We start from the raw sequence: 27,852 nt of genomic DNA, 5'->3' as shown, positions 1-27,852 counted from the left end.
ACCATCACTTTTAAAAGGAAAACCAGGTATAATTTACCTTCCGCTTTGTAATTAAGTATTATCACAGGAAATAGAATCCCGAAAAGTGAAAACAGTCAAGGGGAGTAAATACTTTTGTAGAGCTCTGTATGTCCATGTCTCCTAAGTCAGGCTGTGGGTTCTTGTGAAAGAAGGGGGAGCAGTGCAGGAGCACTGCAAGGGGAGGAGATGGAGGCGGAGGTGTTTCAGTCCAAACATTGGAGGGGGGTGCCAGTAACCCTTCATTTCTCTCAGCTCTCCTTGGCAGCATGCGTGAACCCGAGGTGCGTGCGGCGCTCTTCATCCCAGCAAAACTGGCGCAAACCTGTCTCTAAACTCTTTTTTTTCCCCCACCCCTCTCACCTATGGTGTAACTCATTATCAGATCAAATTTGCAGGCCGTTCTCACATGGATCAGAACAGTTTGCGCTGACGGTGGGGAAACACAGCTCCTGCTTGCAACTTGTGTAACATGTGCGGCGTGCGCCCATCGTGAGACCGCGGGACGTTCTTCAGTTTGAATCTAAGAGTTGAGTCACTGCAAGCATGAGGTTTTTGAAGATTCAATGCCTTCTTCTTTGTATTTATCACTGTGTGCAAGAGGGATTATCAGATGGTTCTAAGACGCACCTAAGGAAGAATTTTCATTTCCAGGTAAGAATATGTTTAATTTTATGCAACTTTCTGGAACGTGCCCAGACTTAGTAGCTAAAGGAGTACTTTCCATCTCATATAGGTTGTATAATATTTTCCCTGTGAGGGGTTTCCACTCTGCAGGTTGTTTATGTTTAAAGTCTCACCAATGCACAGGATATTTGGTAATGGACTGACAAAGCAGGGACTTGTGCGCAGAATTAACAGGAGGCCGGAGCGTGTAATCCTGCTCTGCCCATGTGTACAGTGAGAGCATTTATTTCCAGTTCCACTTCCCCTTCTTTCATTCATGAATGGCTAATTCACTCTGTTTTGACACAAGATCTTCACCCAGCCCTCATTTGCTCAGATTGTGGAGATGACTTCATGAAGGTGGCACAATGAACCCAGTTTTGACCTGATTTATTGTGGAATCCAGTACAACATTATACAACCAATGCTTTTTTTCTGATTGACTTTGTTTCTTTTGCAGAGAACAAAACGTCAAAGCAGTCCAGCAAAATCAGTGGTAAGCTTTAAGTGAATTTACTGCGAGTTAACTGGAGGTTCGGTCACATAACACCCAGTGAAGTTAAAATCCTAAGTTTCAAAGACATAGAAGTTTCTGGGTATCCCGAGTCCCTTCTGTTTTCTTCAGGCCTAACTATGAAGCAATTTGCTAGGAGCATACAGTAAACCTGTCTATGTTACACAGACCACAGCTTTCTTAATGACCAGGTAGTTGCCGGCTTGATGTGGCTGTCCTCCTCCTTCATGTCGCCTCGTAATAGACCCGTGCAGCCGCACTGACCAGCTCAGGCGCCGGCGTACCACAAGTAAACAAGGGAAGGGGCCTGAAGTGATGTGTCTCACGTTGGCACACTTAGTTTAAATAAAAACAATGTTTCTTTTCTACTTTTACACGCAGACAAAAACAGCGAAGCAGTAAACCAATGAGAAAATGAAGGCACCGGCACATATTGTGCTTTAAGTAGTACACCGCCATGTGACAGAATTTCTTTATATGACCAACTGAAAATGCAACCCCGTGTTAAACTCCATCAGCTGCCAGTGATGCTGTTCTGTGAACTTAAGAGCTATTCTTTGTGTTTTTTGGTGACCGCTCCTGGTGCTCCATGGCCCAACTCATGACACCACTTGTGCTTTCTGGCGCTCATTATAGATGTGCCAGCAGCTTGTAAATAAAGCATTGACACATCCATCAAGGATGTAAAGGTGCAGCAAATCTAGGTTCCGAACTTAATGCTTCACTGTTTTTGTCTAGGTGAATAATGCGTTTTTCTACTGTGCTTGCAGGTGTACAAATACCCCTTGAACATTTGTTTAGCTTGGTTAGATTACAACCAATCGATCTTGAATGGATCTTATTCAAATTTTATTGTAAATGGTAAATAACCTGCATTTGTACAGCTCGATCAAGTCAGAGGACCCCAAAGCACTTTGCACTACAGTCATTCATCCACACATTCACATGCTGATGGTGGTGAGCTACATTGTAGCCACAGCTGCCCTGTGGCAGACTGGACCGAGTGGGGCTGCCATACAATCAGCACCGCTGGGCCCTTTAACCATCGGCAACAGGCAAAGTGGGTGAAACGTCTTGCCCAAGGACACAACAACTGAGACGGGTGGAGTGGGGGTTCCAACTAGTAGCCCACCCATTACTGTCATTTTTGTAGTAGACCAACACAACTGGCCTCACTGTCACTGCTTTATAGGAACATTTTTTCATTCCAAATATAGCTTCAGGTTTTTGTCAGACCAGCCTTTCACACTGACCAAGGGTCTAAATCTCCAGCTTGAAGGGCAAGTATCCCAAAACCTTTATACCTGTACTGGTTGTAACCAGTTGGAGACCTCAGGCTAGACACTGACATTTTAGATCAGTCTAGCCTAAAATTTCATTTAGGCCAGGACTTTGATCTAGACCATATGAGTGGAAAAGTTCAGTCCGTTTACCATTTCCCATTCCACTGTAGTTCTGCTTTCATTCTTAGAGTTGTTGTCCTGTTTGGAGGTGAACCTCTGCCCCATTTGTAGTCTCTAACAGGGTTGTTTGAAGGATTGCATTTATCTCCATCCATATTTCCATCACCTCTGGTCCTTCTCTGTAGCCTCAAAACCGTGGAATAATCTACCAGTTTATACAAGAGCTGAGTTTTAAGGCACTTTTAAAGATCTAGCTCTACTCCTTGGCTTTTTAAGTAAGTAGAGGTAAAAGTCTTTACTGTTTCTATTGCTACATTAATAGTATGTATTTATCAACTTTATTCAGTTCCTCTATGTCTTCTGTCTTTTTTCGTTAATGATCAGTTATGTTCTTGCTGTGCAGCACTTTGATGTAACTTGTTTGTTGTAAATTGCTATGCACATAAGGCTGACATTGACATTGGTGAAGATCAGCGTTCCCACAACTTGATGCTGCCTTGTGTGGGTGGTGCACACTGTTTTTGTTGTTGTTGTTCAAACATCACACAGTGTTTTGTTTGCAGTTGGTCTTGGTCTCATTTGACATGAGCTCCTTCTTCTACGTGTTTATGGTGTCTCCTACAGTGGTGCAAACAGGATTTTTTATGATTTCCTTGTTGTCACTCTATAAAGACCAGATTTGCAGAGTGCGCTGGTAATAGTTGTCCTGTCCACAGACTCTCCTTTTGAGTACAGTGCATCTCTGCTGCTCCTCCAGAGTTACCATGAGTGCTGCTTTAGTGTCCTGACCTGTCCACCTAGGTGGACGACCTTGTCTCAGTAGGAAGGCAATAGTTCTATAATCTTTCCATACTCAAATTATATATTATTGCTCTATAGATATAGATCTTGGCTGCTACTAATATTCTCCTCAGTTCAGGTGAAGGATCTGTTTTTTTTTTTCAGGTTTGAAGTTATTCCATAATCTTTCAAATTTCACATAATTAATTGAAAAATGAGACGTGATAATATTTTATAATCTAAACCTGCTTTAGACTTCTTTTCAGTCTGTTTGTTGTTTTCCTCCCTTCATAATGACTAATTTGCCTCTCTCTATGATAGTTCTTTGTTGGCTAATGTTCTCTAACAAACCTTTGAGGCGTTCACGAACAGCTGTATTTATAATGAGATTAAATGGATTGTCAATACTAATTAACTGATTTACAAAGAAAAGTTGTTATTCTCGGTTTTATTTATGAGTATAAATGTAAAGAGGAACAAAACGCTTCACATTTTAGGCGTGAATATGTCAAAAAGTTGTGGTTGATTTTTTTTTTCTCCAGTTAACAATGACGTACTTTTGTATTGGTCTGCCATATAAAGTCCCAATAAAACACAATTTGTCATAATATATTATAACATTCAATGATTATAAACACTTTTGCAAGAGACTGCATGCATCCTTCTTTTCCAGAGGCAATGGCTCAGAATGTTATGTTGTGTTACACGTTCTACAAAGATTCTACATGAAAAATTCACTGTTTCTTTTGACCTTTTCTATTGATGGATGTGTTTTTTTTATACCACCAGCTAAAGGTTACAGACTACCATGTCAGGTGTTCAGTGGTGTCCCGTTACGCTGTTACAACAATCCAGAGTTCAGTGTGGAACCAGCTCCCCATTGTCAAGGAGGCAGCGTTTGAGGTGGACCTGCCCTCTTCTGCTTTCATCTCCAACTTCACCATGTAAGATGACCCAAAGCAAATCAATTTTACAATGAATTGGTAACCAGTGCAATTACATTCACATAGGAGAAATATAAGCTCTTCTGTTTGCTTCAGTTTAGGAGCTTTGCTGCAGAGTTTTGAACCACCTGAAAGGGATCAATGCTTTTTTTCTGCTGATTCATGTGAAAAGTGAGCTGAGCTCCTCCTTGTGAGAAACAAGTCTATATTATCCAAAGCTAACAGTTTTCCTTGATGGTTCTAAAGTCTCCCCATCACCTCAGGTTAAGAGTCTCAGTGTCATCCTCGATTGCGCTCTATCCTTTACCTCTCACATCGCTAAGATCGCCCATGCTGTCTATTTTCATGTATGCAATATTAATTGCATTCCTCACTCCCTTTCTCCTCACCATGCATCAATTTTTGCAACTCCCGCATTCATTGCTGTAACTCTCTTCTCTTTGGCCTTCCTCAAAAATCCCTCCTTAAGCCACAAGTGGTTCAGAGTTCAGCTGTTCGCTTTAATTTCGGAAATAAACGAACGGCTTTACCCCAGTCCTACAGCAGCTCCACTGGTTCCCTGTTCAATTCAGAACTATATTCAAAATCCTTCTGTACACGCTCAAGGCCATCCACAACCTCACTCCCCCTACCCTTCTGATCTCCTTCACATCTTTACTCCTTCCCACAACTTTAGATCCCCTCTTCCATTTACTTGATACTGCCTGTGATTTCCAGTTCAGAGAGATTGTTTAGTCACCAAAGTCTGACATTCTAACAGTGACGTGAATCCATTTTTAAACCCAGGGAAAGGACACTTTAGATTCAGCTGAGGTAAAATCTATGTAGTTCAACGGTGCAAGCAAGTCTTCAAAGCCCCTGAGGATAAATAGAGACAAGTATAAGTAATGTTCTTAATGACCACCACAGTCCAAAGGTAAACCTCCCATAAAGAAAGAAATGATCTAAAGAAGCTAAATTTCATTACTAAAAGGAGTGGCATCCACTCTCCTTATAAAATGCTAAATATAAATAAATCAAACAAGATGGCTTTGCTGGATTTGGGAGCGGAAGCAGGTCAGGAGGGGAAACCAGAAGCTGAATGAATACCCAGCTTTGTAAATGAAAGTCAGAAAGTTAACAGAGAAAATGACAGAGGTTTGCCCAGTCCACCCATTTTTCTCCCCACATGGTTTACCAAGGCAGCCTGCCAGTTTTCGTACACTTAGTCCACACACGTCTACATCTACTGTATGCATGCATAGGTGGTTGTAGACTTTGGATGTGGAGTCAATATTTTAAAGTATGTGTGAGCTTAGAGCACGAGCTGCTTTACCCCCCCCCCCCAACATACATTCTGCGTGCATATTTTCACATAAAGGATCAACACAGCTATATCTCTAGATACCTTGAGGGAAATAGCTGTGGCAGACGTATTACGTTGGTTTTTAGGCATTTCTGTGTGCATTTCTGTGTTCTATATGCAGATAATGTTTAGTCATTTCTAAAGCCCCAAAGGCAGCCACATATGAATACACCCAGCACCCCCCCCCCCACTCTCCACTCCGCGCTCTCACAATTTTTCTGCTCTGTGTCAAACAAGACCCTCTTTAAGCCCTCTGATTTATTTTTGTTACACCTTGTCGCTCATTAAAAACATTTACCTGAAAATGACACCCTGCCGTATGACATCATGGGTCTTCAAAGTGAATTTCCAGTCAACTAAAATTGGTTCTGGTCAAGATTATTTATAGGTGTGTCACGCAGAGACCATCGCCAACCCATAAAGATCACGCTTCCTTCATGTTGTTTTTTGAAGAAATGACTCCATTTACCAGCCTTCCCCTCACATGGCACGAACTCTGTCCGTAAACAAGCAGGGAGCCAGTTTGTGAGGCAACTTTGTGACTCCTCTGGAAGTACAAGAGTCAAGATAAAATAAATCTCCCTCCAAAGCTCATAGCGATCCACTGAGCGTAACATAATCCAGCTACTGTAGGTCACACAGAAAGCTACTTCTTTCTCCTCTTCCCTCTATCCCACCAGTGCCTCCAATGGTAAGGCGTATGTGGCTCAAGTGAAGGAAAGAGCTGCGGCCAGGAAAATCTACGACGCCGCTAAGAAGCAAGGAAAAACAGCCGGACTTGCCGCCACCAAGTTAGTGTTGTTATGACCTCTTGTGAGCACAGAAAGAATTTGTTCCATCTTTGGCTTAATTGAGCTTCTTGAAAACGGCCTAACTTAAAACTACCTGCCTCACTTACTCCTTAAATTTTGTCATTGCAGAGAAAGGGAAGTTGAGAAGTTTCGTGTAGCGGTGAGCGTACCATCGGGAACTCGGATGTCTTTCCTCCTGACCTACGAGGAATTATTACCCCGTCGACTCGGCCGCTATGAGCTCAGTTTAGGCCTGAGACCCGGGCAGCCTGTGCAGAACCTCACGTTAGATGTCAGCATACACGAGAGGACGGGCATCAGTTTGATCAAAGTACTTCCTCTGAGGACTAGCCGATTGCTGACAAACACAGCCCAGGGTAAGTTGCAAGGAAATGTAACCGGGAGCAAAATGTTAAACACAAAAATCATTCATCAGTCATCAGATAAATATATAATATAATAATTATATAGGTAAGCTGCCAGGTATCCACTGTGTTTATTGGAATAAACAGCACATTTCTGATCATTCGGGACATAAAAAATAAACAATTTTCATAGCCCGGGTCATAATAATAAATAAAAATGTAATAGAATAATTGATAATAAGCAGCTCTGACCACCACTACGAACCCATGAGTTTTGGTAGTTCCTTGTTCTGAATCATGCAGGGGTGTGTTAACACAAATAACAAGGAGGAAATAAACCAGCTATGACTGTAGAGCTTTTCAAGAGAATTTCAAGTCCATCCTATAGAATATAATATAATATGGATAACCTTTACTGCCCCTCAATCGGGAAATGCAGGTGTGTCGGCAACAAAGTGAAATGCAAGTAAAAGCATGCAGATTTACACAGGGGTAAAAATAGAATATAAGTATTTTAAAATGTATAGTAACGACAAATTCACAGTATAAAAAAACATTGTGTACAGTTGTTAAAAAAAAATAGCATACACAGATTTAAAAAAATGTGCATCTAAGTGGGATAATCTAAACAATGTACAACATGTGCATCTATATTAGTGCCTAAAAAACAACAGACCACTTACAAAAAAAGCAGGGACATAAACATTTACTATAGAGCAGGCTGCTGCTCCGAAGAACTACACCACAGAAAACAGTTGATGCCACCACAAAGTCACAAACGGTCTTGATGACCTCAGTCTGCTTAGCAGGTAGAGTCGGCATCGACCCATCTGGTAAAGAGCGTCAGTGCTGTGACTCCGGTCCGGTTTATTGGTCAAATGAACACCGGTCTCAATCTGGCGGGTCAGTGCATGTGGAAATCCTCCACCAAGTCCTTAGTTTTTTTTTCGTGTTGGTCAGGAGATGGTTCTGTTGCACCACTCCACAAATTCCTGTGTCTAATGTCTGAAAAGGCCTAAACTCCTGAAAACACTCTGTAAATAAGAGGGGAAAAAAACACAGCAGTGGCCTCCATCTGCAAAATCATTCCTGTTTTTGGGATCATCTCCCTGTTGTCCCCTCAGTGCTTCTCTTTTTGTTAATCAACACCAATACAGCCGACACTGATGTAGCTTACATTCATCAGTGCAGTGCAACTAATAGTTTTTTTATCAACATATATATATTTAATAAAAAATGTGCTAATAAAATGCTACTTTCCGTCAGGTGATTCAACCCCCCCTGCCTCCACTCAGGTTGAGAAGAGCAATAGCTGTGCTAGAATTTACTACAGCCCAACTCCACAGCAGCAGAACAGCATATCCTCCAAAGGCATAAATGCAGACTTCATCGTTCAGTATGACGTGGACCTCAAGGACATGTTGGGCGACGTTCAGGTCAGCGGCATCTTTCCCCTTCTGGCTTGCAAAGGTCACTTGAATTTCATTGAATCTTTGACTTCTCACCCTTGTTAGGTGTACGATGGCTACTTTGTGCATTACTTTGCACCAAGAGGGCTTCCAGTGGTTCCCAAGGACATTATATTTGTCATTGATGTCAGTGGTTCCATGATAGGCACCAAGATAAAGCAGGTAAAGCGGGGAAAGCATTTGGAAGGTTCTAAAAGAGCTTTAACTTGCTAATGCATACAGTTATTGTTTCTTTTTGAGATAAAAGTGGGTCAGTAACAGCGTTGATTTCTGTCAGTAGACCAAGCAGGCGATGAATACCATCCTTGGAGACCTCAGAGAGGGAGACCACTTTAACATCATCACCTTCTCAGACAAGGTTCACACTTGGAGGAAAGGTCGAACAGTGCGAGCAACTCGGCAGAACGTACGAGAGGCCAAAGAGTTTGTGAGGAGAATCATTGCAGAAGGATGTGAGTTGAAATCCGATCTTTTGCAGTCAACATGTATGTTCTCTGTGCCATTAAAACTGATTGTCCATGTTTTCCCCACTGTCGTGTCAGGGACTAATATCAACGCAGCTCTGCTGTCAGCTGCCCAGCTTGTTAACCCTTCATCATCCGGATCCTCAAGCCACATTGCATCTCAACGGGTCCCACTGGTTATCTTTCTGACAGACGGGGAAGCAACCACGGGAGTCACGTCTGGTGACACCATACTTAATAACGCCAAAAAAGCATTGGGCCCAGCTACTCTGTTTGGTCTAGCCTTTGGAGACGACGCGGACTTCCTTCTTCTGAAACGCCTGGCTCTGGAAAACCGAGGCGTGGCCAGGATGGTCTATGAAGAGGCAGATGCAGCTTTGCAGCTGAAGGGGTTCTATGATGAAGTGGCCAACCCTTTGCTGTCAGATATCCAGCTTTCTTACATGGATGATCAGGCATTTGACGTCACCCGCTCCTTGTTCCCAAACTACTTCCAAGGCTCTGAGTTAGTTGTGGCAGGGAGAGTAAAACCTGGAGTAAAAGACCTAAAGGTGTCGGTTTCAGCAACCGATTCAAAGCAGAACATAAACCTGGAAGATAATGTTCTTATTTCCAGTGCAAAAGAAAATGGGGGTAAAGGCTTTTTAAACTGTTTGGGAGAGTTGGAAGGCGTGTCAAGCTTTGTGCATCGTCTCTGGGCATACTTCACCATCAAAGAGCTGCTACTGGCCAAACTCAATGCAACTGACCCCGCAACCCAAAAGTTACTGGCAGACAAAGCTGTTAACCTCTCCCTCAAATATAACTTTGTGACCCCAGTCACTTCTTTGGTTGTCGTTAAGCCAGATGCAGATGAAGCAGCTCAGGGTCTGACCACCGCGAAGCCTACAACTACTGGTACTACTACTACCACCACGGCAGCGACGACAGTACACCCCAGCAAAATGTTAGCTGATAAACAGAAGAGGAAGTCAAACCTACCCTCTAATCCCCTGCCTAAGACATCTAAACCGGACCCACCTCAACCACCAGCAAATAAACAGAAAACTAAACCTAAGTCATTGCCAACGTTTCTGGCTAAAACAGTGGTTTCGCCAACCAGAAGAACAGCTACACACCCAAGCCCTGCTCCTATCAAAACTGCCCTCAGTAAGAAAAAAACTGCTGCCTCCCAGAATGATTCTAAAACACCCACCCTGCCTGCGCCATCTGGGAAGACGCCCACCTCTCTACTAAGTGCTCTAAAAACAGCACAACCTCCTGCCACTCAGATGCCCGGTGCCATGAAAATAACCTCAGTCCCGACAACAACAGCTACACAAACATTTGATACCAGCGCTTCGCCTCACCCCAATTCACCCGGAACTGACCCTGCACCGCTGACAAGGAGAACCATGCCCCAACAGCTCAGTCCTCCTCTCAGAGGGACAAGTCTGTCTTCAGGGATGGACAACCACACCAATACAGCCTCAAACCGTCATCACTCTGAAACGACTCCTGAAATTCCTCTCAGCTCGCCCTCCCCAGCCTCAGCACCAGTAGCGGGACACAACAGCTCTAATCTAGATGCCGACTCGGATATGAACATTGCCACCTTGGTTTTGGGTACCTTTGCTCCCATGCCTGGAGTTACCGATGGACCAGGACTGTGGGAAGCAGCTGGCCTTCTGGGTAAGGAGCACACTGTCTGCCAATTCTCTGGATAGCAGAAAAAATTAAATTTGTCCTTTCATTTGGGGGGATTCCTCTCAAAAATCAACCTTTAACATGTACACTTAAAATGATAATCAAAACAAATCTAGAATATAGTTGGAATATAACGAATATAATTTGTACACCTACGTATCACCTGCAGGAAAAATATAAGTAGAGCAGATAGATGGATAGATGGATGGATACAGCGCTGGTTTTAGTATTTTAATTCAAAATGAATGCTCTGTCTTTTTCTCTTAGATGTGTCTACTTCCATTCAGAGTGAAGAAGGTAAATTTGAATTGCCTCCTAATCATTTATATTGTCTAGAAATTTAGAAATAGGAAAAAATTTATAACAGAGCAGGAATGAGAATTTTACTTATTGCTGCTTATGTCTGGTACAAATCTGCTTTTAGACACAAAAATGTTCCTTTTTGTTCTGAATAGATCTGAACCTTGTGAAAGGTAAGTGTAACAGCTCACCTGATTATAGCGCGACCTCATCACATTAGCTTCAGAATAGATAATTTTCACTGCTTAATGACTTCTTCTATTTGCCAGATTACGATGCAACATATAATTATGACTACGATCTCAGCTATGATACCTGTAAGTTGTCTTTTTACATTATTGGGAGGTGTGTGGGGGGCTGCACTTGAGCAATATCACAGGTTTTAAAAGTTTTATTTTTTCTCAGGGGATGATAACAGTGATTCATTTGGTGAGTATTTAGAAAGTGTAGGAACTGCATTTCATTTATAGTAGTGTTGGGCTCTGCAATACATGTCTAGTCCTGTCATTGGTTTCAGTGCTTGGGAGTGAGGAGGACTGTCCTTTAGTTGAATGTCTTGTCCTTTTAGAACCTCAATCCAGACTGAATTCTGTGAGGCTCTTCTCCTCATCAGGTCAGCATGCATCTATTTTTTTTCCCCCAAATCCACAACGGTCAGACATCTGTGTCTGTATTTAGCTTCTGCATTGTCTCATATAGTTGATGGAGATCCTCATTTTGTGGTCCAACTCCCAAAGTTGCACCAGAACCTTTGTTTTACTGTCGATGGCAGAGCCAACGATGTGCTCAGACTTCTGGAGGATCCAGAGCGAGGTAAGCACAGCAAAGTTTCTCGTTTTATTTAACATGCAGTTTAGACCCTGGTGGGACATTTTCCGGAGCGTGTATTTGAGCTACATTACTCTTTAAGGCATCATTGTGGATGGCCGCCTGATGGGGGCTCCCCCAAAGCCCGGAGCAGAAGGCCGTTCCCGGACGTACTTCGACCAGCTCACCATCTCAGTACCAGCAGGCCGTTCGGCTGACATCATGATCACCTTGTCGCTGGATGGTGTGGTAGTGGATGGAGAAGGAAGGGAGCTCCTTCCTGTCGATCAACAGGGATCAGTGACCAGGCAGGGCGTGACGGTGACCGTGGACAACCATCAGAGCTGCTGGATCGAGCTGGCTAAAGGTGTGCGGTTCCTGGTGCTGTTCCATCACTACAAACACCCCAACTATCTGCAGCTGGCTCACCTGGGGTTTTACGTCACAGATGGACGGGGTCTTTCACCGCTAACCCAAGGCCTCCTGGGTAAGCTGCCTGTCTGAAAAACATTTAACTGGAGGAAATGTTTTATATCCCTCTATGTCTTCCAGTAAGAGATTTTGCTGCTGCTCGAAAAGCTTAATTTAAATCTGGTCTGTTTCTACATGTTTACCAGATGTTCCATGTCATTGGTTTTGACATACTTTTGTTTCATATTTCAGCAATTAAACTTGCATTATTATACATATCTATTTATATCTTATTATTGTCCAATGATAACGCATAGCTTGATTGTGACAATATGCACAATGAGGATCTATTGTTGATTATCTGATACATTTTAGCATTTCTTCATGTTAATAACTATGGACAATCATGAAAGAGGCAAATTTAAAAAATTTTAATCTCACTTTTCCACTTTTGTTGTTTTTGACACTGTCTTGTGCTGTTTTGTGTTGCTGGCTTTGACTCCCAAGGGACTGGAGATGGAAATGAGCTCTGGCAATAATCTTACGTATTTGCATTGTGTTAATTAATGCACGTTGCCCCTTTTACAAATTAATAAGTATAAATACAGACAACATATTTTTAACATCATCAACCAACTAATTTTTATTAAACCTGGTTTCTTTCACGTTTCGGAGCTGGCAAAGCAATTTAATGTCATACATTTAGACTTTGAACTAAGTAAAGGCGATTTAAACTTTGATATTTGAGTAATATCTAAGTTTAAATCACCACCCTCCACAATTATTTATTTTACTGTGGTAGTGTTCTCATCTCACTGTTAAAACGTATTTTCTGCCTTCCAGATCTATTCTGTTTATAAATATTTAGTTTTACTTACATGGAAACATGCTCTAACATCAGGAAATGTTGTAGGAGAGGAGTGTCATCGTATTGTAAAAAGATGGTTATACTCAGTGTTACAGCAGCTGTGCTGGTCAGTGTCCTACAGGGGATTTTGCAAAACAGTTATTTTTTTAAATTTTCTTCTTAGTAAATACATTACCATACAATATTTTAGTGTGGGATTACATAACTCCAGAAAATAATGATTTTACAAAACTCTTTTATGCACAAAGTATGGTGGGCGTGGTGAATCTGGTTATTAAAATACTTCTAATTTCGTCTGGCCACTGATTGCTAAATACTTCAAACTTAAAGCAGTTTGTTGTCCTGATTTTACAGATCTGTAGCAGCTGCTGCAGGGAAATACACACAAAGGGCAATTTCATGCAAACCTCACTCCCTACGTCAAGCCAAAAGGGCAGCATTATAAACATTATACTTTAAAAAGTCCTAGCACATTAAGTATTTTTCCTTAATAGCCCAAATAACATTTTTCTGACATGCTCTAAAGGTTTCCTTATTTAAACCAGGTTATTGCTGTTTTAATAACACCTAATATATTCTATTTAGCTAGCTGGACTTTCCTGAGTACACTTTGGTTAAAATAAGATAAATATAATTATAGTTATAATTTTTAACCCACATACACAACATTGCCCTTTTCTAATCCTAATTAAATATTTTATGTGTGTGAGACTGAAAATACAACTCAGTTGGAGCTGTTGCAATACGGTTAGTAATGGGCATTCAGGTAATTTACTTTTACCTGAATTAGTGAACTGAAAACGTTCCCTGTCACTGCAGGACTAACAGGATTAATCGTAAAGTTTACGGCTCCCTGCAATAAAAAAATAAACTTCTGGTTTGTGATAAACAAAGAGTGTAGTTGTGAAGTAAGGAAAACAAATAACAGTTTTGACTTTCTTGAACAAACCAAAAATCTGAAAAGTGTGGCATACACATGTTTTCAGCTCCCTTTTACCGATACCTCTAAATAAAACCCACCTGTTTGTAATTTAATCTCCATCTAAAGACTCATCGTTGAAAGAAAAGCAAAATATGTTGTGTCTCCTATGCAGTTTCCTACAGGAGGCACACAAATATGGAAAAGACACTCCAATCAGATGAGACCGAAATGAAACATGTTGACATAAATGCATAACAGTGTGTAGCTGAAAACACACCATCCTGTGGTAAATCATGGTGGTGGCAGCATCATGCTGTGGGTCAGACTTGATTGAAGATGGATGGAGCTAAATATCAGACAGTCAGGAGGAAAAGAGCTTTGTGGCTCTCTTGATGTGCAAAGTTAGTAGAGACATGAGCCAAACGATTTGCAGCGGTAATTGCAGTGAAAGGTGGCTCGAGAACGTTTTAACTCAGGGAGGCTGAACACAAATACACACCGCACTTTTCAGATTTTTGCTTCATAAAACATTTGGAAATTGTTGTTTTTTTCTTTCTCCCTAAATCACCATGATGGCCTTTTTATGCTTCTGAGTTTCTACAAGTTTATGTAGTCTAAATTCAGGACACTTTAACACCATTATGTTTTAAATTTAAAGCCTTTACGAATTATGACAAATAAAAACGTAATAAACTTTAACCTGGATATTTACTTTCCCATGATGAAGGAGCTGATAGTAATTTAACAAGGACTTTCTGATTTGCATTGTGTAAATATTTAGTCAGCCAGTTCCCTCAGCTGGAACTACAAATCCCAGAACAAACAAATGCCACCAGCACATTTCTCGAGCAACAAAAAAGAAAACTCTTAAAAAAAAAAAAAACTCTTTAAGACTTTGCAATGAAGTTGAGAGCAAATGTAAGATTTAATAAGACTCTCCACTGTCACTCTCTGGATTAAAATGGGAAATTAAATGTAATACAATTAAGAAGTTTTTCAGGAATCTTGTGTGTTGGTCTACTGTGAAAAAAAAAGGTAAAGGCACTGTGACTTCACTCTGATACACTTAATCACTGCTGCTCCGTTTCTGCCTGCAGGTCAGTTTCAGCACTCGGACATGACTGTAACTGTGACGGACGATCGTCAGCACCAACGTGCTCACCCACACAGCAAAGAGGAGATTCTAGCCAGGGGAATCCTGAGCTGGGGAGCACATCGGATGCCGGTGACTTTACAGGAGAAGACGGTGAAAGACTCTGTGCAAAAGCGCCACCTGGGCAAATGCTGGGTGGTTCCTAAGGCTGAGCTCGAGAGACTGCTGAGTCACTCCTACGAGAGTTACGTGGTGAACAATGTGTAACCCTAGCTGAGCCAGCTCCACCTGTTGTTTGTCCGCAGCACGGCTCAGGTACCAGCAGTTCACCAGCGATCAGACAAAGGACGAAGCTAGCCGGGAGTCCCCTGGATAAAGACAACATGTTGTTCCAGTCAGACAGAGAGGCGGTTGTGAAACAGGAAGGGATGGATGCTGCAGCCCGGGGGCAGAAAGAAGAAGTTAGATTAATTAGAATGAAAATGTACAGTTACTCAAATGCAGAAGTGAACAGAGCCTCTTTATCACTCTCTATCACTGACTGCTTTCATTCTGTGTTTCTTTATGTGTCACAGAGACTCGGTGTGCTTCTGGTTGCAGGGGAACAGCAGATCATTCATTCTTTGCTGCCGCTCTGAAATGCGAGTTATTTATTGGAATGATCTTATACGTCATTCTTCCCTGTCTGGATCGTATGTAATTAGTAAAAGCATCTCTCTGTAAGCTGTAACCTTCAGTTCAAGTGTGTATAAGGCCTTGTATGTGTGTGTGAATACATATGTCTATAAATGTTAAAAGAAATAAATAAAATAAATACAAATTTGAGTCAGTCTTTCTGGGTTTGCCATGTGCTTTTTATTTTTCTATCATTTCATTTCATAGTTTAATTGGTTTTATTTGTTACACAAGACATTAGGTATTGTTCACATACTAGTGATCAAACAAGGACAGTAAGTTTTCTACAATTCAGCCTGGACTATTTCTTTTGTCAATTTCGAGGGATGTTGTTGATAGTGGTTTTCAAAGGCCATACCGGATGAACAAATAAAAAACAGCACAACCACACACAAGGCTTGTTTTCTCAGTAAATCAAAAAGAAAAAAAACAAAACAGGTATGGCAAGGAGAGGTGTGGGAGAGAGGGAACAACAGGTAAACAATATTCCAGTTTTCTTCAGGTAAGGTTTCCAGGATGAGCACACACGTTATGCCCAACGGTGCACAGTGTGAACTCAAGGCTGAGGTGGAGTTTCCCTTCAATCAAGACGTGTGTCCGAGCAACGCTAGCGTAACATGAATTCATGGAATGATCACTAAATAAGGAGAAACATGACATACGAGACGGCAAATGAACAAATTAGAGCAACAAAACAATCAGTTTTAAAATCGGTCAGCATAGCATCTTCAGCATTTGACGTAAACCTTTCCATGACGCATCACCAAGAATTCAAATAAATAGATCGTGAGGATAAGACACAAACACGAGATTAGCTTAGAGTTTGTAAAAAGGTTTGGTGGTGGGTGACAAATGGTAGTAAATGACAGCAGAAACCGGTTTCTTTTTCAGCTGCATGAGAATTGATATGAAACAAAACAATTTCCCTTCCACGGTATTCAGCCGGCTCTGCCCACCCTGCTGCAGGGAACTTTAATCATTGCCAATGACAGAAACACCAATTTTGGCACAAGACCGACCTGCAACTATGTTGTTAGTTAAAACAAAGCAGACAATTTGTCAGAAAGGGTCTGCGCATCGGAGGCGAACCCTAACCATTAAGGCTAAACAAAAGCATCTCGGTTCATTCTGAAGGGGTAGCACGTGGAACCGCGGCGTCATACTTCAGCTACGCTACAAAGTCCTCAAATAACGAGAGGATCCAGCTTCTCCTTCCACCTCACACCTAGAAGGGGAACGACTTACATCGACGTCAAACACATGGGGTCAAACAACCAAGATAAGCTGGGGTGGTTTCACCAAAAGCTGAAATTTCAGTCTTCATCTTTAAAAGCCAAAAAAAAAAACCCGACAACATTCTCAACGTTCGTTCCGTCCTCCATGCCACGTTCCAATCGATTCCTGTTGCAACTTCAGAAGCCACGCCCCAAAACTTCACAAACCGCCTCCTGGTTTCTGTTTCCCACAAATTCCCTTTTTTTTTTCTTTTTTTTTAGTTTGACTTGAAGACCACAGTTTTTTTTACCACTGCTCTGTAAACTTCATAACTTCAGCCAGTGAAACGTGCACCCATGATATAGAAATAAACTCTTTAATAATTTAACAAGTTAGAAAGTAAACTATTCAGTTTCAAAACTGACATTACATAACTGAGACAAAGTAAAGTGTTTGTTTTGTTTGTTTTTTTTTGTTGTTTTTTTGTTTTTAGATAGAGGGATTGAAGGGGGGTGACAGTTATAGCCACTGATTACCTTGCCTGCTTGCACTGAAAACACAACAGCGTTGCAAAAAGTGAGCGATACCAGTTGACAGAACAGCCCATTTATATGCCTGTGTCGATCACATTTACGTTTTTGCCAAAAGGAGCGGCGTCTGTTTAAGTCACGCAGGTAAAAGACGGAGTAAGACCGGGGGGGGGGGGGGGGGGAAAGCAGGGTTGACAGGAGCGGTACGTGTTAACGGTCCAGCCTTTAAACCGCCGTGTCCATTCAGTCTATGCACAAAACTACTGTGTAAAAGATGCATGCATTCCAACCGGAGGTGACCCTACAAGAGGATTTGACATTAAGGTCAGCCCAGACCTGTCAACGTCACCATCCTGCCACACGGCTAAAGCCTGACATGAGAACGACAGAGAAAAAACAGACTGAAATGCTCTGAAAATCTGCAACAAGTCAAAAACTCACCCCTAGTGACAAAGCTAAAGTTATGACGATACTGTTTATTTCACAAATGAAAGAAAGACCTAATCAACCCTGCTTTTCAGTGACAGAGAAACGGGAGTGTCTGAAGAGCATGTGTGTGTTTGTTTGTGAGCATTTCACGGATTCCGTTGAGAGTGGAAAGAGGGAGAAAGACCAAAAAGAAATGGAGGCAGATGTCTGAGGAGACGCAGAGCTCACTTATTCCACCACTCCCACCCACCCACACCAAAATCCTCCAAACCGGGCCGTCCTGAGCGGCCTCAGCCGTCTCTCAGCTCTTTTCCGCCTTCGCTTCTTTTTCTGCTCCCACCCTCTGCCAGAAGGCCCTCACACCACCCTCACTGCTCATCCTCCCCAAAGACGTCGTTCTGTTTGCGCTTCATGTTCTCAAAGTCAAAGTCGGTCCCAGTCATGCGTTTGTAGATGTCCTTGATGTCGTTGCAGGTGGTCTCGAAGTGAGTTGTGGCATCGTAGGACCTTGAGGCAAAGACCTGGAAGATAAAGTGAGGTGGTAGGAGTTCACTGGTTCTGGTTCTGTTTATAAACGGTAGGAACTAGTTTAGTTCACACACACCCTGAGAGCTACAAACCAATGCATCTTTTGTTGTATATGTTCATCATAGAAAAAATACATTATTAGAGACTTCAGGTCGAGGCAGATGAGCGTTCACACTGATCCTGGTTCAGGCTCAGTGGTTCAGGCTCAGTTTTCCTCCCTGTTAAAGGGGAGTTTTCCTCTCCACTGTCGCTTCATGCATGCTCAGTATGAGGGATTGCTACAAAGTCATCAACAATGCAGACGACTGTCCACTGTGGCTCTACGCTCTTTCAGGAGGAGTGAATGCTGCTTGGAGAGACTTGATGCAACCTGCTGGGTTTCCTTAGAGAGGAAACTTTCTGACCAATCTGGAGGATCTGATGGAGTCTGACTTTGGAAAGTGCCTTGAGATGACATGTTTCATGAATTGGCGCTATATAAATAAAATTGAATTGAATTGAAATTGAATAATCGTCACATCGACCAGCCCAGAGGTCCGTCAGGAGCTGGACCTTGACGGAGGGGCACTGTTATGATTCCGGCTCGGCTGACTGAGAAGATCCTCTGGCTCCTCGCTCACACAGACTCTTTCATGCGTGCGTTTTGCACGGATGAAGTAGATGTCCAGCGTTCTTCGCCTGCCTTGCCTGTTTATGACCTCGCTCTCATTTTCTGGATTGCCATGCCTTGCTTTGCTTTCATCCGATACCTCATCAGCTTCTGGACCAAGAACGAGTATGCGTCCCATGACCTATGCCTCTTGTCCAGCCTTGGGGATTGTCTGCCTGATTCTGCCTTCATGTGAACAACATCTGACTGCATAACGGATTCTCTCAAGTCTATCCGTCCAAGCTCTGAACTTAAATCTGCCAATTTTCCCTTGGTGTGACATCATCGTTCTCTTCCACTGTGACTCTCTGGATCAAAACATAGCGCCCACAGCCGTAGATAAGATCCATTTCCTCCACCAGGATCCTAATAAAGTTAGTGGCTTATTTTCTGAGGTTTACAGCATTCTGGGGAACATCAGCAGCCACTAACCTTTGTCTCCCCCAACAGTGGTTCCTGTGAGAGCTACTAGGTGTTTCCTGTTTTCCACCAGCAGGTTTATTTTAATAAACCTTTTGAAAAGCTCTCTTTGTTTGGCCGAATTTCCGGGTCCTTTGTTTCTGGGATTACAGTAAATGCTTTTCATAACGCAACAATCACGTCTGATCTGATCTGTATTTATGAACAACGCAGCAAACGAGAGTCACAGCTTCTCAAAACCCGGCAGCTGTGACACCGTTGTTGTTTTTTTCATGGAATTCCCTCCAAACACGTCCAAAAAGTTCAATATGCACAAAACGCTGTTAGCTGGAGTCCTCATGAAGCAGAGGCAACATCAACCTAACCTATAAATCTCTCCACAAGCTTCCCATCTCTCCTCATTGCATACAAAGGTTCTGCATTAATTCCTACCAGCTGATACACTGACACGTAAAAAGAAAAGAAACAGTGTCAGAGCAGCTCAGCTCAGCCCTTATCTCCTGGCGAAGCTTGTGCTTTGCTCCCAGAGAAGAGTTAAAGCTGAGATAGATCTGCTCTGTCGGGTAAAACCACGGACCGGTGCTAAGGCAGGAAGAGCTGGAAGGTGAATGCAGCTTTACCAGAATACTGGTGCTTGACAAGCAGTTTTGTTTTATGTTTTCCATTTCTCCTTTCAATTAGCATGCATGCTAAAATGGTAGAAAAAAGGGGAAACTCCAGTACACTGATAAACTAGCAGTGACAATGTAGGGTGCAATATTTCAATGGATTTTGGCCCCTGGACAGACACTTTGAAACCACTTTAAACCAGGGGTCGGCAAACTGCCACAAGTGGTTTAAAACATATTAAGAACCAACAAACGTTTATTTTTTAAGTAATAATTGCATTGCTTTTCTACAACGGAATAAAAAATGATGTGCTTTTTCCCCAGCAATTTCCACAAATATCAACATCCTACAGATAAAAATGGATCCATCCTCTTTTTTGCAAAGGTTTTGTGTTTTTCTTTATTATTATCCAAAAAATGAAAAATAAAATGGAGGTTCTTTAAAAATGCTCACAAATTTCCTTATAGCAGATATTCATAAAATGTTATAGGTTGCCTTTTTTTTCTAAAAGTCATGTACCATTTGTGCCTCTAAACTAGTTTTGATTCGGCAGACTGAAGGCAAAAATGGCTCTTTAAGGTTTGCAGACTCCATAAATGCTTCTAAGAATCAGCATGGATTAAAATGGTGGGCCAACTGTTAGCATATTAACCAAAAGTAACACGGACATTGTTCGCTGTTGTTACACATAACCTTACCTGGCTGTCAGTGCCATCGTCTGTGGGCTCATAAAGGTCACTAATAGCCACAAACCTGGGGAAATAAAGAGTAAATACACACATCAGCACATTTTCTACACCGACCTGCTCGTTTGTTAAAGCATAAAAGCACAAACTATGGACCGACTGCACAGCGACAAATCAAGCATGGCACTGACTTTTGATCAATGGGCTCCAGAAGCTCCAAGGCTGGCTCGATCTCAGCCTCGGGCTCACTGGTCTCCACTGTGGTGCTGACGATGGCTATGTACTTCCCCTGGGCCGCCACGTTGTGGGCATAAGAGATCATGCACACGTAGATGTCTGGTGAAGAAACAAAGGTGTTAAAATAAAAGGGAAAATGTCAATCAGAATCCCTTTACACGTGTCTAGGGGGATGTTTTCTATTTGTAAGCCTTAAAATCTTATCTCAATCCCAAACTTCTTTATGTCACCAAGGATTCTCCATTTTGGGCTGATTAGATCATTGTGTGTAACGGGAAGGATCTTTAACTGAAGTAGATCCTTTCACATCTAAAACACCCTAAATCTTTAAGCCATGGAATGACCTGCATCTATTCAGATGCTGATAAAGACAAAGACATGTCCAAGATGAACTATCAGGTCTGTTTAATATAACGCAGCTGATTAAAACAAATGCTTAGTTTATTGATAATGTTAAAGCATTAGATATAATTTCTATGATATGTTTTTTATCTATATTTAATTTGTTTAAACCAGAGGGCTGAAAACGGATGTGTCTTTTAGTTTTCTGCCAACAAACCTTATCAGAGCCTTGTGTTAAGAAACACGCAGGTAAAGCCCACCTGAGTTGCGGTTGACCTGATTCTGAGGGATGATGATCTGGCAGGAATTGGCGTCGTTGGTGTTCTTGATGGGGTGGCTCAGGATGCAGATGACACGGATCACCTGGCCCGCCTTACGGACACGGTCCGGGATGTAGCTGGGGTCACAGATGAGCTGCTTGCAACGAGCCACCTGCAGCAGGGGTGAAAATGACCCAGAGAGTGAGTATGCCTCAGGTTTAAAGATACTAATTATTTACTTAGGTATTTTCAAACCCAAACTCACAGACTTCAAAAAACATATAATGGCTCTGGGGGGGGTTCATACCTCGCCTTCTGACTTCACTCCAATCACTTTGCCACCCTCCATTACAATCTCTTCCACAGGCTTGTTCAGCATGTAGGTTCCCCCATAGATTGCGCTGAGCCTAGGAGACAATTTAAATCAATGTGCCGTTTTTTTCCTCATTCTTTATATTTTAGCATTATTCGCAGACGCGGACACATTCGTCGACAAACCAAGAAAAGATGCATAAAAAGCCTTAAAATCAACTAATATTTTATCCTTTAGTTTTGGTACATTTATTCGGAGGGGAAAAAAGCTCCTGTTACTGTTTTACATAAAATGACCTTTTGCATATTTGTTCGTACCCCTGCCGTCAATACTTTCTAAAGTCCCACTTTGCCAATAACACAAAAATATATTGTGTGTTTTAAGTTTGAACAAGGACAAACCTTTAAGCATTCCTCTACCCTTTTTGCTGATCATCCGGTCTTTGGTCTTCTCTTGTGCTTTTCTACTGCTCACCACACAGGTTTTCTATCACATTTAGAGGACTGAGCTGACTGTGGAGGAAGGTTGATTTTATGTCTAGTGAACTCTTTCTGTCTTTATTGGCCAAATGTCTCAGAGGACCATCCTGCTGATGGAGCTATTTTCTATATTGACAAAAGTTTGGATCAAAAGCTATTTGGTTGAACCAATTGCTGCAGTTCTCTGCGAATGAGCTTTGGAGCTTGTTGCATCTCCTTTACTAGTGGACTGTTAAGAAATGAGCTTGTGTGTCACATCATATTAATACCCCAGGAAAACAGAAAGTCGTGGATTACTGATTAGAAGTACCTAGAAACTCTGGTCAGCTTTAAAAAGTGACGTAAATTCCAGATATGCTTCATTTTCATTTATCTTAAAGGAATTGCTAGGTGTGCAATTCAGTTTGTCACTGGTGATTTGTTAAAAACCTTAATTTCTTTAAATGTCATTGTTTCTTTACAGAATAAATGAATTAATTAAACTTAAAATTAATGTGTTTTCTTTCTAAAATGTTCAGAGTGAGATTATGTTACGGGAATAAAACGTAAATTTAGTTTGTGCCTTTTCCCCCACATCTGCACCAAGGTTGCCCAAAAAAAAAAGCTTTTTTAACACATCTGTACAAAACTTTCAACGAAATGATGAACAATGATTAGAAACCTGGCAAATCCCTGCGGCAGCTCTCCCAGACCATACAGGGGGTAGAGGTAAGGGCTCTTTCCGTAACGCGCCAGTGATTCGCTGTACAGTTTGATACGATTGATCGTCTCCAAACAGGGAACGTCAAGATAGCTGGACGAAGAGAAAAAACAAGGATGATTTGGTTCTGCATTAACTGCTTGATTGCCACTTTATATTGTACATGATTCCAAAAGTAAATGTTTACGATAAGGCTACGGAATTTTTATCATGACTTTTTTGGTTTCCTTTGACTGGTCTTACTCATCTGTCCTGTAGAGGGCCAGGGCGTGGCCAGTGAAGTCGATGACATCCTGGCCAAGGTCAAACTTCTTGTAAACGTCCCTCATGGTGGTGGTTTTAGGGTCGACCCCCTCAAAGGTCTTGGGGTCATTCTCGTCGAAATTGGCCACAAAGACCAAAAACTTCCGAAACCTTCTCTTCTCAAACATTCCCATCAGATCTAGACATTTGAATAAGAAGATTCAACTCAGACTGGACCCCCAAACGATTCAATATAAGAGCAACAAACCGCTGTTCAAATATTCATATCCGATGAGACTTTCAGGAGTCTTACTGGAAGCAAGCGCCTCCGTCTCGGTCGACGGCACCTTGTAGATCTTTCCTCCTTTGTAAACAAAGCTTCCTTCCACCACTTTGAAGTCCAGGTACCGTGTCACTTCTGTGTATAGCAACATCTTCACAAGCTGACCTAAAACACACATATTAATTAAATCTTTTTTGCATCTTTAACTTTATGATCTTATTTTCAACCTATGCTGGATATTTGAGAAAGGTTTCCTGGTGTTCATTATTCTATGACGACTTGCAAAAGTATTCATATCCCTTGAATTTTTACAGCAAACCTTGAGGTATTTTAATAAGATTTTACGATAAAAGACCAATGTGAAGTGGTACAAGATTTTGAAAAGGAACATAGGTTTTTGAAAGGTTCAAAGTTCTGAAAAGAGTGTATTTGTATTTCATGAGTCAAGGCTTTGTAGAATCAACTTTCATTGCAATTACAGCTGTCTTACTCAGATATGAGTTTACTAGCTTTAGACACCTACAGACTAAAGCGTTTGCTCATTCTCCAAGTCAAAATAGCCTAAAAGCAGTCAGATTGGCTGGAGAGCATCTGTGAACATCACATTTCATGTCTTATCACAGATTCTCAGCTGGATTTATGTCTGGACTTTGACTAGGCCATTCAAACATAGATGAATAGGCTTTGATCTAAGCCGTTCCTCTGTAGTTCTGGCTGTATGTTTAGGGTTTTATAACAAAACCTCTACCCTAGTCTCAGGTCAGTTGCAGATTCTAACAGGTTCTCTTCAAGCATTGCTCAGTGTTAAGCACCAGCCACCTTCCTGCTCAGCCTCCCTGTCCATGCTAAAGAAATATATCCCCACAGCACAGTGCTAACAGCCTGTTTCTCTGTGGGGGATGGTGTGTTCATGGTGATGTGTAGTGTGACTTTTCCTACACACACAGTGTTTTGCATGTAGGCTAAAGGTTTAATGTTATTTCATCTGACCAGAGCAACTTCTTACCAATGTTTTCTGTCTCCCCTTCATGGCTTGTGGTAAACTAGCCTCTCTTTCAACGATGGTATAATCCTTGCCCCTCTTTCGCAATGGCCAGATTTGTGGATTGTGCAACTCATAGCTGTGGGTCGTATTTCTGGAGAAGGTGGATCTCTGCAGCTATGTAAGCCATGGGCTTCTTGGGTTTGAAGATGCACTCTTTTTTCATCTTCAGGTTGACTGAACGATGCACCTTAATATGTCCAAAGCTTGCGATATTGTTTTACAATGGTAAAACTGCTTTAAACCTTTCATCAACTTTCTGCTGTGTCCTTTCTTCCTGATGCTCTTCTCTAATGTTCCCAAACAAACCCGTCAGGACTCCACAGAACAGTTTATCATTGCAGTCTATTTACTGATTAGGCGACGTTTGAAGGCAAATAGCGTAAAATGGGCTGAATATCATGGTATGTCACACTTAACATATTTTTTTTATTTGTAAAACAGTTATGAATGGCATGAAATATTTTCCTTTCACGTGAAAATGATCTTGCTCTGTTCTGTTTGTCTGTCCAACAAAATTCCAGATTAAAAACGTTAAATTATTGTGGTTGTCATGTGACAAAATGTGAACAGTTCAAGGGGTATGGCTACTGTATATACAGCTAACCCAATACTGACCATTAGCCATGAGAAACTTGGGGATAAGGTCAACGTTCCAGTCTCTTCCTCTGCCCATTGACTCGGGTGGGCTATCGGGTAGACTAAAGCGCTTGTACAGCTGCAGGACATCAAAGAAAAAGAGTAACATGAAATGTATAAGACTTAAACAATTAGAAAACAGAAGAAAGAAAAACCTAAAATGGGGTTAAATGAAGGACAGAATTAATTTTGTATGTGTTCTGATTTGTTGTCCGTCGTACCTCTTCCAGTGGTGTAATGGAAGAGCTTTCCCCGCCATAGTAAGGGTTCCTGTCCATGTGCAGAACCTTTTTCCCATTCACAGACATGATCCCGGACAGAATGCATTCCTGTGTGAAACACGTTTAACACCCGGCATCAGTAGGAGACGACAAATGACGAGGGATCAACAAGCAAAAGCAAAGAGAGGCTCAATTTACAGAACATTTTAGAGATTTACAGAAGGCGTACCATCACTATAACAACTGAACTGTTCTGTTCTGTGTCTGTGAAAAAAGTACATTTTTTTGTTGCTCGTTGTTCGACATAATAATATGTACTTAGCTAAAATTAGAATAGAAACTGAAGGATGTCATTTTTCAGCTGAATGGAAATTCCAGATGGGAGCTCTTTGATTGGGGACTCTGGGAGCTGTATGTACTCATGCAGAAAGATTTTTACACAAAACCTGAAATATTAAACCGTAAGAGTAGAAAAAGTAGAAAAAAATACATAGGCATAGTATAAATTAATAAGAAAATCATTATAAAATAAATAAATAAATTGTGTTACTTGGCATGGACTGGGTCATTAATCCTATAAATGATTTCAGACAGAGGTACATTCAAGGTTCAAATGCTAGTCTGGTGTCTTTCTGCATGGAGATTGCATGTTCTCCCTGTGCATGTGTGGGTTCTCTCCGGGTACTCCGGCTTCCTCCCACAGTCCAAAAACATGACTGTTAGGTTAATTGGCCTCTTTAAATTCCTCTTAGGCATGAGTTTGTGCACATGATTGTCTGTCCTGTGTGTCTCCATGTTGCCCGGTGATGGACTGGCGACCTGTCCAGGGTGTAGACTGCCTCTCACCCATTGAATGCTGGAGGTAGGCACCAGCACCTCTCACAATCCCACAAGGGATAAGCGTGTTGAAAAATGGATGGAATAATAATAATAATAATAAATTATTATTATTATTATTATTATTATTATTATTATTATTATTATTATCATTATTATATATTAGATTATTACATTGTTTTAGATGTCATTCTTATTTAGTGTGTATTTATTTATTAAATGAATTGATAATAATGTTACTTATTAAATACATGTCGCTCATCATCATTAATATTAATATTATTATCCATATTATTATTATTATTATTATTATCAAAAACAACATATTAACGTGGAGAAAGAAAAAAACAACTGTCTAAGAGACATGTGACCAACACTGTGTGCTGTTATAGCTGCGGATGCAAACATGATGAATATGAAGCGATCACATGTGCCTGTCCGGAGTATTTCTGTCATGCTGCGTGCGTTTAAGAGAAAGTAACGCCGTGCATAAAAGCTGTGCTAAGGCCTGCGCCAAGCTCAGGATGGAGGCCTGTCTATGCAAAGAGGACCATGACACACTGAAGGGTTACGCCTAAAAGATGCTACAGGGCGTAACACAACACGGAGCGGTGTCTGCAGCCGAAACAATAAAAAAAAATTAAAACAAATCACCCGGCTGGCTTGAGATCTGCTTGCTTTTGGTGAAAGACGACAAGCTCGACTGTACTTTCATTTAACAATATGTCTAATGCGCATCGCCTAACACAATTATCCGATGTCACAGCACGCAATTGCAGCTGAGGCTTTCACTCCGGGACCGGGAGGAGAAACGACAGCAGGCCTCATTTCTGTCTAAAAAAAACAACACATTCAAGAAGTTCATAGACTCTTTGTTTTTATTTGTCTCTACTTACTGTGAGTCCGGTGCCCAAAACGATCACATCATATTCCTCATCCATGTTGTATCACCGCCTCTCCCGTCTCGCCCTCTTTTTTTGCCTTGGGAAATGAAGGGGTGCTGAAGGAAAGATTGCCAGTGAGTCCACCAAAAAAAAGCAAAGAACGTTTCCTCTCGTTTCTCTCAGGCGTGACTGCTTTAAAAGGCTCTTCAGCGTTAAGTGTTATTTATTAATCATTGGGCATTAATGATCAATGGGGAATACAGCCCACACTGTCACCGGCGGAGACACCAAAGATGGCCCTGTTCGTGGAGCGATCCAGAGCAATGTCCCTCCGCGTCGGGAAATAGTACGCAGCCTCTTCTCTCCCTCCCTCTCTCTCTCTCCCTTCTTCCCACAGACCAGTGGTTCTCTGCCATAGACATAGCAGAGTAGACGCCGCATTTGCTACTGTGCGCTGCAGAAACGATACGTCAGCGCGTAGGACGCGTTGTGAGTGGACACCTCGCTTTGGCAAGCATGCTCGAAAACTGGAAACGCTGAAGTTAACGTTTCAGCTAATTGTGCTGTTTTATTTAGCACTACTAATGTTAATTAGATCCTTTTTTGTTTTGTCAAAAAATATAGAAGGTGTTATGTAAACCTGGAAATCCATTACTATCAATATATCAATTGTTGTATCACTAATATCCATCCATATACTTTGGAATAAATGTTAATGCTTATTGTTTGTATCATTGTGTGAAACAGAGGAATCTTCTTCTGCTGCTTCCCTCACACTATAGTGA

General features: G+C 41.6%; 2 protein-coding genes across 5 annotated transcripts; one reads left to right on the top strand and one right to left on the bottom strand.

The window, feature by feature from the left end:
• Positions 1-181: 181 nt before the first annotated feature.
• On the top strand, positions 182-15,638 carry itih6 (inter-alpha-trypsin inhibitor heavy chain family member 6). 4 transcript variants are annotated; one of them, XM_036141955.1, is made up of 17 exons: positions 182-672; positions 1,145-1,180; positions 4,171-4,325; positions 6,351-6,461; positions 6,591-6,838; positions 8,093-8,262; positions 8,341-8,457; positions 8,576-8,747; positions 8,838-10,430; positions 10,713-10,742; positions 10,901-10,918; positions 11,015-11,062; positions 11,151-11,174; positions 11,314-11,358; positions 11,445-11,558; positions 11,656-12,039; positions 14,851-15,638. In XM_036141955.1, exons 1-17 carry the CDS (start codon positions 565-567, stop codon positions 15,111-15,113), a joined length of 3,636 nt encoding a protein of 1,211 aa, XP_035997848.1. In that variant the 5' UTR covers positions 182-564; the 3' UTR covers positions 15,114-15,638. The 4 variants fall into 4 exon arrangements, with proteins under 4 accessions (XP_035997848.1, XP_035997828.1, XP_035997837.1 ...); XM_036141935.1 differs by having other exon boundaries at positions 11,263-11,358; XM_036141944.1 differs by lacking the exon at positions 1,145-1,180 and having other exon boundaries at positions 11,263-11,358.
• Positions 15,639-15,678: 40 nt separating this feature from the next.
• Positions 15,679-27,404, bottom strand: gdi1 (GDP dissociation inhibitor 1). Its single transcript, XM_012853357.3, has 11 exons — positions 27,080-27,404; positions 25,347-25,454; positions 25,105-25,204; positions 23,475-23,609; positions 23,162-23,360; positions 22,880-23,011; positions 21,734-21,833; positions 21,427-21,598; positions 20,779-20,923; positions 20,600-20,654; positions 15,679-18,216 (listed from the first exon to the last, which is right to left on the bottom strand). The coding sequence occupies exons 1-11, from the start codon at positions 27,122-27,124 to the stop codon at positions 18,064-18,066; spliced, it is 1,344 nt and encodes a 447-aa protein (XP_012708811.1). The 5' UTR covers positions 27,125-27,404; the 3' UTR covers positions 15,679-18,063.
• Positions 27,405-27,852: the final 448 nt, after the last annotated feature.

This window comes from Fundulus heteroclitus, chromosome 1 (assembly GCF_011125445.2).
Source record: "Fundulus heteroclitus isolate FHET01 chromosome 1, MU-UCD_Fhet_4.1, whole genome shotgun sequence".
In the NCBI taxonomy this organism is placed as follows: Eukaryota; Metazoa; Chordata; class Actinopteri; order Cyprinodontiformes; family Fundulidae; genus Fundulus; species Fundulus heteroclitus.
The sequence above is the reverse complement of the archived record's forward strand: the minus strand, read 5'-3'. Positions and strand labels throughout refer to the sequence as shown.

What these genes read in the sequence shown, in the direction of transcription:
- itih6 (XM_036141935.1), top strand. Translation starts at nt 565, where the DNA reads ATGAGGTTTTTGAAGATTCAATGCCTTCTTCTTTGTATTTATCACTGT. An exon ending in GCAGTCCAGCAAAATCAGTG is followed by an intron (nt 1,181 to 4,170) that starts GTAAGCTTTAAG and finishes TTATACCACCAG; the next exon opens with CTAAAGGTTACAGACTACCA. An exon ending in GCTAACCCAAGGCCTCCTGG is followed by an intron (nt 12,040 to 14,850) that starts GTAAGCTGCCTG and finishes TTCTGCCTGCAG; the next exon opens with GTCAGTTTCAGCACTCGGAC.
- gdi1 (XM_012853357.3), bottom strand. Translation starts at nt 27,124, where the DNA reads ATGGATGAGGAATATGATGTGATCGTTTTGGGCACCGGACTCACA. An exon ending in CTGCCGCAGGGATTTGCCAG is followed by an intron (nt 21,834 to 22,879) that starts GTTTCTAATCAT and finishes ATTGTCTCCTAG; the next exon opens with GCTCAGCGCAATCTATGGGG. An exon ending in CTGGAGCCCATTGATCAAAA is followed by an intron (nt 20,655 to 20,778) that starts GTCAGTGCCATG and finishes TTATTTCCCCAG; the next exon opens with GTTTGTGGCTATTAGTGACC.